Source organism: Solanum lycopersicum, chromosome 1 (genome assembly GCF_036512215.1).
Source record: "Solanum lycopersicum chromosome 1, SLM_r2.1".
Taxonomy (NCBI): domain Eukaryota; kingdom Viridiplantae; phylum Streptophyta; class Magnoliopsida; order Solanales; family Solanaceae; genus Solanum; species Solanum lycopersicum.
Genome location: NC_090800.1, coordinates 74,450,553 through 74,466,272, shown reverse-complemented (window position 1 = coordinate 74,466,272; position 15,720 = coordinate 74,450,553). Strand labels below are relative to the sequence as shown.

The following is a 15,720-nucleotide window of genomic DNA, read 5'->3' as shown; positions in this document are numbered from 1 at the left end:
TGAAAAACAGAGAGGTGGTTGATCTGTATAGAAATATTTTAGGATGTTCTTAATGTACATTAACTAGAATTGAATAGTTGTAGGCTGTAGGTGTACTAGATGCTTGATGGGTTTGTACCATTTGGTCCCCTCTTTACATTTACTTCATCTTGAATGATCCATTTTGCAAAATGTTATCGTTTCGAAAATATTTATATATAAATTAGATAAATATTATGGGATGTGCAGTGGCAGAATTATATATCGATTGATATTCTTTTTATCACATGTTGACGCTCTTTAACTTCAATTAATTTTACTTTTTTTTTATATATAGATATTTTTAATTAAAATCCTAACTCCGCCGTGTAGAGTGTCAGGTGCTTTTAATGAGTTCTCTTATTTCAAGAATTATTTTCTAAATAAAAATTGACCAATAAATTATGAAAAGATTAAAAAATATGAAACACACCCTAAATCTTCATCCTTTTTTTCTTGTCATATCACTTCTTGATATTACTATCTTTTGACAATTATATCAAATTCGCGTTTTACAAGTAACTAAGAAATAAATTTATAACAAATAAAGAAAAAAGTGTTTAGAAATTGAAAAGTTTGGGTATTTATTTATTTTCACATTAATATTGGTTTTACTTTTAACATAGCAACAATCATTTTCAATCAAATAACGTACCCATTATTGCACGGCATTTAGCTTTAAAATCTGGACACAATTGATTAGTATTTCAACTTGCAAATAGCAATAATATACGGAAAACATATTATAATCTTTTTTTTTTTGGATGTCTATAATATTATATTAAATATTTATCAAATAAAAAATATATTATTCTATTTTAAGCAGATAAAAAAAAAAGATATGTTATATCAATAATGTTTAAGAAAAGTAGGAAAAAGTAATTATAGGCCGTAGTTGAGCCAGATTTATCAATAAGGGGTTCAAAAATTGAAGAGATAGACACTCAAAATAGTCGAAGGGGGTTCGATATCTACTATATATACTTAAAAATTTATTTTAATTATATAAAATTGATAAATTTTTCGCCGAAAGAGGTAGAGATGAAAGCCCTAATTGGCATGTGGCTCCGCCACTGGCTTTAGCAGTATAAATGAGTATGCAGTTGAAATCTTTAACTAACTAATTTATTGTGATGATAAATGAATATATAATGGTAAAGAAAGAGAAAACACGTTTTCATTTATTGAGAGCCACCAAGAATTTGATTCACGACCAAATATATATTAAACTTTAAATACTATACATGATTTGAATAAAAATGGTAGAGTTTTAAATAAAATTTTAAATCGTAAATAAAATTATACAAGTTTATATTTACGTTAAACTACAAGAGAATTAGTGTAGGCATCAACGTATGACTCAATTGAATTTGTTCCAACCCTCACACATGCACTGTGTGGAGGCCTGTGATGTTTGTGGTGAGTAGATCGAAATATCGAGATATGTCATTTATTAAATGAAAATAAAAAAATAATAATAAAAAAAAGACTTATTCCGTACACGCTTTAAGCAACAAAATACCGAGTGTTCTAAAATGTTAAGGCATGAGGCAAAAAGGTTTACTTGGCGGGAGACTAGGCATAAGTGATAAGTCTCGACGCACGAAATACAAGTCCTATAAAACTTTATTTTAAAAATAATAATATAAAAAATTATGAATAACAAAAATACATTAACAATCTTTTTTTTTTTTTAAAAAAAAAACAAGGTTAGAAAGAACCATGGAAGTCGTGATTTTACAAATATAAATAATGCAATGATATAAAAACTATTATGAGAAGCAAATCAACTCTGACGCATCTTTAACTTCCAAACCGTTTAAAAAAGAATGACCTAGTTTGACTTGAAACAAAATATATAATTTTTTAATATCTAAATTTTTTTATTTAAAATATCAAATTAACGTGATCTAATTTATGTTTCAAAACACACAAAATGACAAATAAAAATGAAGTATTGTCTTTCTCCTAAAAAGATAAACAGCAAAGCGAAAACCGGAGTTTAAAAATCAACCCAAATGCCCAGAAAATTGTACTTTAAAGGTCCAAAGAGATAAATTTCAACACAAAAGAAACAGAAACTACTTTTGAAAAGTACCAAGAGGATAAAAGACTAACAGAAACACAAACAACTACGGCATCAGATTCATCACATAACTATTTCCTCTCACAGGAGGAAACCCATGGTTAAATCAGTGTCCAAAGTCATTTTGAACCTTGACGTCCACAAAAAGCAGTCAGTCTGAAGCTTTAAACTATTAGACCATCCGAAAACATGTACTATTCCAACAAAGTTATCTAGACAGGACATATACACATTTGGCATGATAGCCAAATGGTTTGACAAAACACCTACCCAACTACGAAACTAGATTTTGATTAAATAGCAGCAACCCATGATTCAAGAGAAACCATCAATAGTGACTAACTGGCTGGTAGCATTTACAGAGGTTTACTAGCAAGACTGTCAAATTCAGTGTGTGCCTTCATTGTCCCTGCTTGAATACCCATTAACCTAGACCTTAAACCATCAATTTCACGATCCTTAGCCTCCTTCCTCGAAGTAGCCAGGGAAAGTTTATCCTGTAATTCTGCAATTTGTTTATTGATCTCTTTAATCTCTCCATCAATACGTTCTTTGTCCATATTATGCGTGATGATCTGGTTATCAATACCTGCAACCTGACTTTCAAGCTTTTCCTGCTTATCTTTCATCAACAGTAACTCACTTAGACGATCTCGTACAGCTTGAACATTAAATCCATGGGTTTCCAAGTCGGTGAGAGTCTCCATGATTTCCTCAAAGGTGCTTCTAGGATCGTCAAACTGAAGTCTAGAAGTCCTCTCTACTATGCTTAAAAAAGTTACCATATAACCTATAGCTTGTCCTTCACGGGAGCTCTCTTTAGACTGTTCCAATGGAGTGAAATGTGGCTTCTGAGGAATCCTCCTGAATATATCCATGGCTTCAATAGTTGACCAAAGTAGTGTATTTTTCACAAATGGCAAGCTCTGTGTTTCAATTTGGGTTGCTGGAGTCCTGTTGGCAGGAGTTTGCATGGGCATGTCTTGTTTCTCCCTCATCTCAGCACATCGCTTCGGGCTACATGCAGGTGAAACTCCTGGAGGAGAAAATATCATCAAAAAACAGCCAGAACAGGGAGCAACTAATGAAAGGTCAGTAGCTTACTCAATCCATCAATAGAAGTTGGAGCCTGTATTTCTTCAAACCACTTTGCAAGGGGTTGATCATCAAATCCATTGAAGGGTATTTCAGCAAGAACTTCCTCACCATCGGTTGCCCTGTTTGATTCAGCAGGCTTCACTCCAGAAGAGTCTACAGAAGCTACAGAAGGCCAATGGGAGGTTTTAAAAAATAAGAAAAGGGCGGAGAAACTTAACAAAGAGAACTGCAGCATATAAGTTGTTACTCTTTGTTGCATCAAAATGAGCTGTGCTCGAAGCAATCTTCATACGACATTCAAAATCATGCATCAAATTGCCATCATCAACCCCCCCCCCCAAATTGTGACAACTACTACAGAAGCCATTACTCACCTTGAACTTGAGATTCAATATTTACACTTTTTTGCTGTCGCTTTTCCCTCTTCACATAATGCTTCTCATGCTGCTGGGACAAAGACCGAACTGCTTTCTCATTTGACATTTTTGTTTGACTTATCTTCTTCGTCCTGCCTCTTTTTCTGCTGTGCCCCATTTGAACCTCAAGTTGCTCCTTACCGACTTCATTTTCCATAATTGCAAGCTCGACGTGACCTGAATTCTCATCATTTCGATGATCTCCAATTGGTTCCATAACTGCAAAAGTAGAACAGAAGAACTTCAGGAGAAAACTAAAATCAAATTCCACATCCAATTGAAAACCCAAGGAATGTACACAAATACCTGCTGGGATAATTGAAGGTAGTTTCCTAGCTGGTCGTCCCCTTCTCCTTTTCTGACTACTGCCCCCTCCATCACCGGAGTGTTTGGTATCCTAGAGAAAAGACAAAATCAGAACTACAAAGCGATTTGAAAAAACCAATTAAAGATGATGGACTCAACATAAGTGATAAAGTTAGAACTACCAAAGCACACAACAACAAAGAGAATAGCTTGAGGGATATTATAGCCTTTGAATCTCTGCTTACCTGCACATCATCTATAGCAGCATCGATCTGCTTCAGATCTCCAATAGACTCCAAAGATTCATTATTAATCAGACGAGATCTTTTAGCCTTCGAACTCCTAACCTTAGTACACTCCAACCCTATGACGACAGGAACATCAGTTTCTTTACGTGTAGAGCGTTTTTGAATAACTTCAGCAGCATTTTCTATCGCAATACCCTTGTTACCTGTTGAGCAGCACTAGAATTGTATTTAGATTTCAAAAGTACAAAAAGGTACCAAGGATCCAAATAATACCTCTTGAAGGAGATTTTAGGCCTCGCAACTTCTCAAGTGCCCCACTCTTTTTTACACCAAGTTCCTGACATCTCTTTCTCTGCAAAAATTTGGATGCGTGCACTAAGAATTTTTTTCTGGTTCATTTTTGGAGAAGTTAGATGAATGTACTGAGTAGGAACTCTGATTGACACAATTAGAACTGGAAGAAATATATTGTAAATAAAGAACTTTCTTTGACCTTTCACAACCCAATTAGTGGTGAACCCAAGCCAAACCTCAGAAGGAGCAGCTCCGCCTGAAGGCAAAGCTTTTGGGCTCCCCAAAATGTACAAATTGGTCAGGCTCAAGCGAAATTTTCAAAGAGAGTACAAGTCACAACTAAAACAAGAACCCACGAGGTAAAGTCTGAAAACAGAGCAATCTAAAAAAATCACCCATAAGCAAATACTCATTTGCAATCCCTCATTTGCCTGTAACTATTGAAAAGTATGAACAAAGGGAAAATAGGGAAAGGTAGAAGCAATACCTTCAACTCACACCAAATTCATAAGATTTATAGAACCTCCAGCAAGAGAGAGTAAAGTCATAGCAAACAACCCACAGAAGAAACCTTCTGCTAGGTATATAATTATGTTTGAGGTGTAGGAACCTTTGATCTAGATTAGAAGATGGAGACTGCAGGTAGTTAAGTATCCTTCAAATGGATGGAGGATAGATCGAAGAGATGAAGATAAAATTAAAAATTATAAAATGGAACAAACAAACCTTAATAAGCAGCTCAACTTTCATCATTGCAGTAACCAAATAGGTGAGTTCTAAGTAAATGTTGAGAGCTATTGGCCTTAGACTGGTCAGATGACTTGTTCTTTTAGATAGTTAGAGGCAAAATAGTAAACTAATGCTAATATAGTCAGGTAAGAAAAGGAAACGCAAAAAAAATAGATAAGCTGAGCACATTGAACATTCATGTTCCCGAGATTGGCTTGTGGGCTTCTCCAACTTGAAGGGTTATGTGACAAACCAGACCCAATTAGCTCACAAAACTTGCACCTTGCTTCAAATTGAGTATTGGTACAAACTGGTCAATTGAGACACGATTCATCATCTGTCATGCTACTACTATAACAGCATATTAGTTTATGCTTCAATGCTGGAGTGAATACTACAAGAAACATTTTCGCAAACAATAAACAGATCATTTAACACTATTATAAAAGGTTATGTTGCACAGGACACAAATAATTTTACTTTGTCCTTCTACACCTCATGTTCCTTTCTTTATCACAAGACCTCAAACCAGAGAGGTGGCTAATGGAGAAACAGATTCCTCCTCATAGTTGGAAGGTATTTTTATTGATCAAAAGCGCAAAAAAGTGACAAGTTTCATGGAGAGTGAAGAAAGCAGAAATGAACTAAGTGGAACATTTATGGATAATGAAAAGATATCCTAAACATATGAATTTGTTTAGTACTCCCTCTGTCCTAATTTATGTGGCGCCATTTAATTAAGCACAGTTTTTATTAAGAAATAAGAGAAGATTTAGTTAATTGGTATAGTGTTAAGTGGAATCCAATAAGGATAAAATGGGGATGATGTTATTTAGTTGTCTCATAAGGAAAAGGTGAAATTCATTTTGGGACGAACTAACAAGGAAACGGTGCCAATTAATTAGATAGACAGCACCATATTAAGAAAATTTCAAATAAAATAACTAATTTTAGCATCCAATATACAATAATGCTGATTATCAATCAAACTCATCAAAGTTGACATTCAAAGCTTCACCTATGAAACACACCAACACGCTTCACATCGCTTAAGTTCTTTAAGAAACAAGGTGATGGTTTTAAAAAGCACTGATCTCCACACACACAATATGCAAGAAAAAATTTGGCAGCGTAAAATGACTTACAGTTCTGTTCTGCCAAGAGCGGTTATGGGTTTGCTCATCTCCAGCTAAAGGTGCTGATATTTTCATTTCAGCATATTCAGATTTTGGGCTGGACTGACTAAAGGGACTCTTTGTGCGGGGTTTTTTAGAAGGCTTTGAACGAAGTGTACATGCTTCAAGTGACATGTCTTTGGGCGGCTCTGGGGTTTGTGGAGATGCAGCATCACAGTTGGGAAGCGCATTTTGCAATGTCTCCTCTGGTGAAATCTCATCAGTTGAATGTGGCTCATTAAGATCCTCCATAAGCTTAATAGATTGTGGTGTTTTTTCCTCAGAGATCTCATTCATAATGCTTGATCTGCCAAGTGGAGTGTCCTTTTTTAAAATACTAGTGTCAGTGCAGTTATTGCTTCCGTTAGTTTGACAATCTGGAGGAATTGGAATGTCCTGAAAGTATATTTGGATAAGCTTTAGCAATAGTGAAGTAGATAATACTGAAGTCAACACAACAATGCAGGTCAAAGATCTTACAAACCAGAAAGTCAAAACAAACCTCACTCTAACCATTTAGCTTAATTGATCCCATGTACTTTGCTTACACGGTATAAAGTCTCATCAATTGAGAGCATTATCACATAAGCAAGTCTTAGCTCAAGTTATATTCACAACCAGATACACAATTAAGAAAGTGAAATAACTCAACAATGAATTAGACAAGGAAAAGACATAACGTATAAAGCAAATGCTAACACCTAAGTAAATTTTGAGGAATATCCAATAACAGTAGAAGAAGATCATTATTTGTCTTTTATTATACATATATACTTTTCAGAGGAAATATTAAGCTAATTCGTATATCTTGCTCAAAATCAAGGTAAATCTGATCGCCACATCCTGATACAGGGAATAGCTTGATAGGCACAATGCCAACTCTCAATGAACAAAGAAAGGATTAAACCTTTCACAACTTAGGAATAAGGAACATCTCTTCAGAGTGTCAAACGTCAAATACAGATGCATGGACTGCTTTCATATTTCAACTTAAATGGACACATTTCACCTGGATTGGCGTGGTTTGTTACTTGGGGAAGAGGGGAGGCGGCTGCAAACTAAGTCTGGTGCTTTGCTATTTACACCTTTCAGCAGCAGAAGGATTATATAAGGTCAGTAATAAAATCACTTCCACCATAATTATTATTATTCTGATACAACTAAACCACTACGACCACCAGGAAAGAAAGAACAAATCTGATACCATAAAAGTAACAAGACCTGAAAAACAAAGGAATTCAAATGGACCATACCCGTGAGGTAGTAAACCATTGCCCATCTTTCCAATCCATATGAGGTCTCAAATCAAAGTCATTCAACTCCTTCTGCATGTTTGTGTGCTTAAAAAAGACAATATACCTACTATCAGCAAGCTCTCTAGTGATAACACCACTCCACCAGGCAAGATCATAAAATGCATCGACTTTTTCCAGCAAATTGAATTTCTTCCTTTTGATATGTGGTGGTAAAGGACGGATATGGAAGGAATCAACAGTTACTTTGTCAATAGATGCTTTTTTGTCGATTGTCCGATACCTCTCCACCAAAAAAGAGCCATTTTCTAACTGTTCAAGGACTTTGGATGGGAACCAAGCATCACGGCGGTCATCTCTATCGAACAATACTTCCACATTCTTTCCCACACTAAACATCAATGAGTCTGTTCTCTTTCGACAATTAGACATGACAAGATAAGAGGACAATTATAGAAATCAAGAATTCACGCGGAAAACAACCTTACACAAGAAAAGCTAAGAGCTTTAAGTAGAAATGAAAACAATGCGGAAAAAAAAGATGAAACAGAGGAAGTGTTTGGTTAAATTGAATGTTTGGCATGATCAAAGATGTTTTGCTGGAATATGAATGCCTAAATGAAATCATTTTACTACCTTGAAATGCAAAACCTATTTCTCTCTAAATAAAAAGAAACTCACTTTATTATTCAACACAAAAAAATGTTACCAAAACACAATATATTACCCTATAAATACCCCAATCACTCAGCAGAAATATACATGCAAGAAACAATAATCTGTACCCACAACACCCAAAGACAAGAAATTGCTGAACCCTAGTAAGAAAAAAAAAGCATAGTGAAACGAAGAAAGAAGAGACGAGACGGATACGAAATGATAATACCTGCTTGCCGGGTAAGACCCAATTCCCATTGACCCATTGTTTATGAAGTCTCAAGTCGGAAACACAAAATTCAAGTACGTCCGGTGGGTTATTGAAAGTCACTTGATACCTAGAATCGTCAAGAACCTTTGTAATAACACCCGTCCACCAACCGTCCTTGTAAGACGCATCAACGACGTCGTGTAACCCAAAACACTCAACAATTTCAAGCGGAGGCACGGGTCGAACAAAAGAAACATGCACCAACTCCCTCAATGGTTTGGACCCATTATCATCAGCAAGTATACTCCGGTACTCAACCAACACTTTCTTCTTGTTTAAACTGTAATTAAGGATTGTTCCGTCAAACCAAACTCCCTCAAATCCTTCCTCGTCGGAAGTAACTTCGACGGTAGAGCCCTCCGTGAGATATTCCTGCTGCTGCTGCTGCTTCTGTCTAGTTCTTGTACCACCACGCATATTGTATTTTAGGGCTTTTGTCAAAATCCGAAAGGGAATTCAAGCCCTAACATGTTTAATTCCCAATTTCCCCTTTTCTTTTTCCATTTTTGACGTCATATTTTTTCACACCTTTTTTTCTTTTTCAGAAATTTTTAACAGTTGGCGCCCAAGGCGGGAAGGAACAAATAATCTGGCGACATTTCCTATGCTCTTTTGCCATATATAAAACATCTATTTTATTTTATTAATTAAAAGATAGTAATCTGATTTAATATAAAAGTAATTGATAAATGCTCTATACATTTATTTTTAAAATATTATATGGTATTTTCTTTATGTATTTAGTTTTATTTTATTTTTTAATTATTGTCAAGTCAATATTGTTAGATAGAAATGGTATTAAAAAATAAAGATGGAGAGTTCACTTATGTGAGATGATAATATATAGTTGATAAAGTTTTGACTGTTCAAAATTAATTTTATAAAAATATAGTTACGTGCTTTGATAAAGATGACTAAAAAACAGTTTTGTGCCACTTTCGTGCGTGATGGTTAATTTTATAAATCAATAATTTTTTAATTTTTTTGAGTAGTGATGATTGTAGTGTATAAATCAATAATTATGTATTTAGGTAGAAGTAAGTAGTGTTTAGCGACTTATCCTTAAAACTTTTTCTTTAACAAAAAAAATAAAAATTCAAACCCCGTATTCATATCTTGGTGAAAATAAGATACTAAGTTTTAAATCTAACTAAATAATATATATTTTGATAAAAATAACTAGTGTTTTTAATGCTATTTCCACAAAAATTTCTTTACATAAAAGTAAAAGTTTAAAAGTTTTAAATGTAAGAAAATTGATTTTACAATTAAATAGTATATACTTTGATGAAATGACTAGTGCTTTTGAAATATTTCGCAAAATCTTTTTCCTCGATCTCAAATTTTATTTGTTTATGTGACTATGTCACTTTCGATGATAAATTGCTAATAACTTTCTAGTGTTTGAAAAATAATTTTATTTTATAAATAAACATATTTTTGGTGAAGTAACTTGTGCTTGGGCAATATTTCATATAATCTTTTTCCTAATAAAAATAGTTGTGTGTTAGCTTAATTTAATCAAAGTTCAGATATATTTCAGATTTTTTCTTTTAATAAATATAAAAGTAAATAGTGTCTTGACAATAGTTTTGTTCTTTTATAAAATATTGAGTCTTTGTTTGGGTGGTTTATTGTAAACCATTGATAGGTTTAAAATGTAGAGAATTATTTTTATAATAAATAATTGTGTATTTTTAATAAAAGTACTAACATCGATAATAAACAATTGGAAATAAAAATATCGATAAATTACTTTATGTTAAAATATTATTAACATTTGTAGATTCATAAAAAAAAATAAGTAATGACAAATACGGAAGGGAGAGAACGTTAAGGGTTTTATTTTGATAAAAGGTATTTTATGAATCAAAGTATATTGTAATTTACTTATATTGACCCCATTGAATTTTTACACTAATCACTACTCATATTATCATTTTTATTAGATGATTGATAATTTGGATCGTAAAAAATATTTAAAATTACTTATTAAGTGATTTTTTAATATATAAAAAATAAATGCAAAATTCTAGTCTACAATGATACATGGGATTCTCTTCCATATAAAGCTCAGGTTTCTTCTGAGTGTGAACAAAATATATTTTTCAGACGATAATAAGACATTTAAGATGGAGAGAAAAAAAGATTATTTTTTGCACTTCTCATTGAGTCATTGGTCCTATAATTGTTTTTCCCAAAGATATAAAAACATCGATAAGGGTCCATTCAACATTCATCTCCATCATAATTAATACTATGTGATTTTTCCGTTCATTTTTACTTGTCGCATTTTGATTTGACATATTTATTAAAAATATAATTATTGATATAAGTATTTTACCATACAGAGTAATGTAAAATGACAAGAAAATCAAAAAGTTTATAATATTTTTTTATTATTTTAAAATAAATTAATTTTTTTATTAAAATGTATTAAAGTTAAAATGGTAAAAATATTCAAAAAGATAAAATAACATGATTTGAAATATATTATTTTACTATTCTCTCTAAATTTTGTGACCAAAAGAATTTTTCCTTACCAAAAATTATCTACACCTATTAACACTATGTTTGAATTATTGTTATCTATTGTATTGTATGTTTTGTTTGTTCCTTAAAATATATTGTATTGAATTGTTAAATGTCATTGCTAAGTAACAATGAAAATCCCTATTTTATAGAACAAGGTGTGTTCATATTGTTACTTTATTTCTTTTTTCAATTATATATTTACATAATATTTTAAAATACTATTAAAAATATTTTGGTAAATTTATAAATTACAATACATACCAAACAATTAAAATGTTACTAAACAATGACAAACAATACGCTCTAGCCAAACATTGTATCTACCATACAATACAATATAATAGAGTACAATACAATACATCACATTATGAAAAATCGGTAACAATGATTCAAACAAAGTGTTAAAAGATGTTTGAAAAAAAAGTATTTAATGTTGATGGTAAAACATGAAAAAAATTATTCATACTAATTATTACTCCATCTTTTTTTTTTAATTGTCACGAGTTTCTTTTTTAAAGTTAAATCATATGAAACTTAACGAACTTTTAATTAAAATAAAGTATTTTTTTATTATATTGATATGAAAAATGTAATTCATAGTTATTTTTGTATAATTTTAAGTATCTAAACTTTATTTTAGTATCGAATTAATATAATTTTAAAAATTTATTAAATTAGCCCTAAAGAATAATACGCAACTTAACAACTAAAAAGGAAACGAAGAGTTTTGATATTTTCAATGTGCTCATTTTCAAGAACCACTAATATTCCTTTTCATTTTTATACACTGAGTTGCTATTATGGTTGGCCAAATTTAATAATACTATTTAAATTTTAAAAATTATCTGATGTAAACATAATTAAGGACCCGTTTGGATGGGCTTGATAAAAACAGCTTTAAAAAAGTATTTTTGAAAGTGCTGAAACTTATTTTTAAAATAAACAGTTATGCGTTTGGATAAAAGTGCTGAAGTTGTTATGTCAAACGTGAAAAGGGAAAAATAGAAGAAAGAGATGTTAGGGTTATATGGGTAATTTGGAGATTGTATAAAAATATTAAGGGAAAAAACATAAAAATGTGGTCAACATAAAACAGCTTATAAGCTAAAAAAAAAAGCAGTCCTACCCCAACTTTTAACTTTTGGCTTAAAATAAGTTTTTTTAAACTTAAAATAAGCTATTTTGAGTATTGCCAAACAGTTAAATAAGTCAAAAACCAGCTTTTAAGTCAGTTTAACCAGCTTTTAAGCTGAGCCAAACAGGCTCTAAAGGTGAAAAAAAGTCAATCAAATAACGCTATTTGTTAAAATGTCATTAGGATTCAACTTAATATACGTATTTTAACACGGCTTTATTAAATTAATTAATATCAATAAAGAAAGACTTTGATTCATTACTAATAATATTTCGTAAAAACTTAAAAGGCTAAAATTTGATAGACTTTGACGGATCATCAATGATTTTTTTTTCAAAAAAATTAGACTACTTCCTCAATTATTTTTTGCTCAGGAATATGAAATAAAAAGTGTAAAATTGTTATTGTAGAATATAAATATAAATAAAGAAAAGATAAATATTTAAAATTTATATTTAAACAATATAATAAAATGATAAAACTAAAGAATTCAAATAAAACAAGATAAGAGTATCAAAATGAAAACTAAGGATAAGTCTAGGGCTTGTCTATGTATTTGCCCAATTATATTCTACTGATTCGTCGAAGATATTAATATTTAGAGAGTCAAACAATTTTATATATTATTTTTTAAAAAAAAATTATTTTAAATTATTAGTTATGTTGAGCTATGGTACCTTTTATGTGAATTTTATTTATTTTTAAATAAAGATTTTACTTCTAAACTAGTTATCAAAATTAAACATAGATAAGCCTCTGTTCTACTTCCAAAACACCAAATATTTCAAACGCCTTTTTGGTCATGAAAGAAAAATCATTTTATTTTTAAATTTTAAAAGTTAAAATTGTGGTTTATTATATATTTTTTCTGCAATAAATAAATATATAGAATTTGTAGATTTTTAAATTTTGAAACTAATTAATAAAACTAACTTCAGTTACTGCACTAAGCACGTAGCCCACTCACATCACTTCCCATCCACCATTCCTTTATCATTATAATATTTTATTTATTTTTTTGAAAAAAGAGAAAGAGTTAATTACCCTTATATTTTAAAAAAATAATTAATCTTTGAATTGAAAACTGAATTGGTTAAATTAATTAATTTCTTCATTTGAATTGAGATTTTAAAAATACTATATCCGTTATTTTTTATTTTTTCCAATAAGGGTCGTTAAAATAATTTACTTTAATTGAGATTTTTTTTTTTTTGGTGTGGCTGCAAGTATTTTTTGGATTAATAGGCTCAGTTATTAAAAATTAGTGTGGCTACAGTTATTTTTTTAAAATTGGAATTTTATCTAAAAACACATATTTAAATAGTAAAATTAAATATTTGAAAAAGTCTAACCGTAAATTTTATATTGAAATGATTTAATTATTTTTTAATAATAACAGAAAGATAAGGATTTAAAATTTAAATTTAATCCTTTTTAATTTTAAAGATGGTTACAATTTTTCAACCAACTTAACCGTAAGCGTAAGTTTGCTAATTTTTTTCTTTTACAATTTTATAGAAATCTTTGTGCATAATTATTTCCTAAATCACGTTAGCAATGTCACCATGCCGTGTTGGCTTGGAATATTTGACAAGTTCACAATTAATTAACTCTTAAATAAAAAAAAATAAAAAATTAATTGGTGGCCTCTTTCCGGTAAGAAGTAAAATTTCTATTACATAATTTACATTCATCCACAATTATCTTATCAACAACAATAAGCAACAATTAATCAAGTGAAATCCCCAAAAGTAGGGTTTCGAGAAGAAGAGTGACTCTAGTGGTGATAAATGGTGGGTTGATTTAAATTTGAGCGGGTTGAAAATGAGTAAGTATAAAATGTTTAATTATTTAAAGTGCATTTAATATGGTAAAAATTGATTGGATAATAAATGAATTGGATAAAATACTAATTTATTCATATTTACTTATATTTTTATGAATAAATAGTACTTAGTTAAAATTCGATATGGAGAAATATTATAGTTTTTTTTAGATGAAATATGTTGAAAATGCTTCATTTAGTATAATGGTATTATAAAAGTAAAAAGAACTTTTTAAAAAAATCGGGGGTTGGGGGTGGGGGGTCCAGGGTAAAGTGAAAAAATAAATATTTGAAGTTGAAAATATTTTTAAAAAACAAACTTAATATTTTGGGGAGTTGGGGGTTGGTAGGGGGTAGGACGCTGGTAGGAATAAAAAAACAATGAAATTTTGAAGTTGAAAATATTTTTTAAAAATAAACTTAAATTTTTCTTTTTGGGGGTGGGCGATGGGGGAGGGGGGAGGGGGCTAGTACGAGTGTGGGTGGGTGGGGATCGAGGGTAGGTGTGAAAAAAGATAATTTGAAGTTCAAATAATTTTTTAAAAATAAACTTTAAAAAAATAAAATTTTTGGGGTGGGGAGTGAGGGGTCGAGGGTTGAAATATTAGTAGGGACCCGTATATGAAAGTTTGAAAAAATCGCTTCTTAAACTTGGCAACAAAGATTTTTTTGAAAATTTGGAGAAAACATGCAATATCCATTTATGACCCGTAGTTTATTCATAAAATAACCATATTTTAAAGTGTAAATATGGGTATAAGCGCAAATATTACTTATATTTAAAATCACTCTTTCAACCCATATTTGATGAGTTATTTGGGCGGTCAATGAAAAGTGGGTTTTAATTGTCAGCACTAAGTGACTTATATTTTACCACTCTCTTCGAGATAAAGAGAGTACTTTCAAAAGATTCTTAACTCAAATTGTAACGACTTGTTTTCGTCGTTAAGGAAAAACCATTGACTTGAAAGTTCCTAATATAGTCCAAATTTGAACGAAATCTGAGTCATGTGAGGTCTAGGAAAATCTTGTAATGAATGAGAGATTCAATACTCTCTCCGTTTAAAAAAGAATGACCTAGTTTGACTTGGAATGGAGTTTAAGAAAAGAAAGAAGATTTTTTAATCTTATGGTTCTAAATTAAAATTATGTCAAATGTACGAAAATGTCCTTTAATCTTGTAGTCTTAAACATGCCACGTGGAAAGTTAAAATTAAAGTGTTGCCAAAAAGAAAATGGATCATTCTTTTTAAAAACAGACTAAAAAAAATAAAAATAGGGTCATTCTTTTTTAAACTGAGGGAATAATAAATTTAGTTACATGAGTGGATAGCCAAGACATTAGGAAACCCGTATAACTTTACAAGAAATTCGGGTGAGTAGAACTCCTGAAATTGATCTTAACGTGAACATCATTTTTGAACAATAAGGGTTGAAGGTGTGTTGTGAAATGGGGGCTTGGAACTCTAATTCTGACGTTCTGTCTCCATGCAAGCCGCCAGGGTGGAACTACTGTGGCGGGATGGGATCCGCCGTAGCGGCCCAGTCGTGAATTAAGTCGGGACTAAACCCTCAAAACGTTCTTATTCTGCAATTTTCATTCTTGAAAACTAAGAAACGACCCAGTGCAAGTTCTTAACAGTTTTCCACCTCTTATAGCGTGAAAGGTAATGT

The 15,720-nt window shown here is 31.1% G+C and overlaps 1 protein-coding gene across 5 annotated transcripts; it reads right to left on the bottom strand.

Moving 5' to 3' along the window:
* Positions 1-2,132: 2,132 nt before the first annotated feature.
* On the bottom strand, positions 2,133-9,145 carry LOC101262656 (DUF724 domain-containing protein 6). 5 transcript variants are annotated; one of them, XM_004229326.4, is made up of 9 exons: positions 8,510-9,145; positions 7,624-8,037; positions 6,341-6,766; positions 4,446-4,524; positions 4,170-4,375; positions 3,925-4,015; positions 3,577-3,837; positions 3,209-3,364; positions 2,133-3,140 (listed from the first exon to the last, which is right to left on the bottom strand). In XM_004229326.4, the coding sequence occupies exons 1-9, from the start codon at positions 8,966-8,968 to the stop codon at positions 2,461-2,463; spliced, it is 2,772 nt and encodes a 923-aa protein (XP_004229374.1). In that variant the 5' UTR covers positions 8,969-9,145; the 3' UTR covers positions 2,133-2,460. The 5 variants fall into 5 exon arrangements, with proteins under 5 accessions (XP_004229374.1, XP_010322317.1, XP_010322322.1 ...); XM_010324015.3 differs by having other exon boundaries at positions 4,170-4,288; positions 8,510-9,142; XM_010324020.2 differs by having other exon boundaries at positions 7,624-8,030; positions 8,510-9,041.
* Between the last annotated feature and the right edge of the window lie 6,575 nt (positions 9,146-15,720).

Excerpts from the sequence above, each read along its gene's own strand:
- LOC101262656 (XM_004229326.4), bottom strand. The coding sequence starts at position 8,968 with ATGCGTGGTGGTACAAGAACTAGACAGAAGCAGCAGCAGCAGCAGGAA. Across the intron at positions 4,525-6,340 it reads GCTCTTGGCAGAACAGAACT|AGAAAGAGATGTCAGGAACT; the intron begins GTAAGTCATTTT and ends AAATTTTTGCAG. Across the intron at positions 4,376-4,445 it reads CCTAAAATCTCCTTCAAGAG|GTAACAAGGGTATTGCGATA; the intron begins GTATTATTTGGA and ends GCTGCTCAACAG.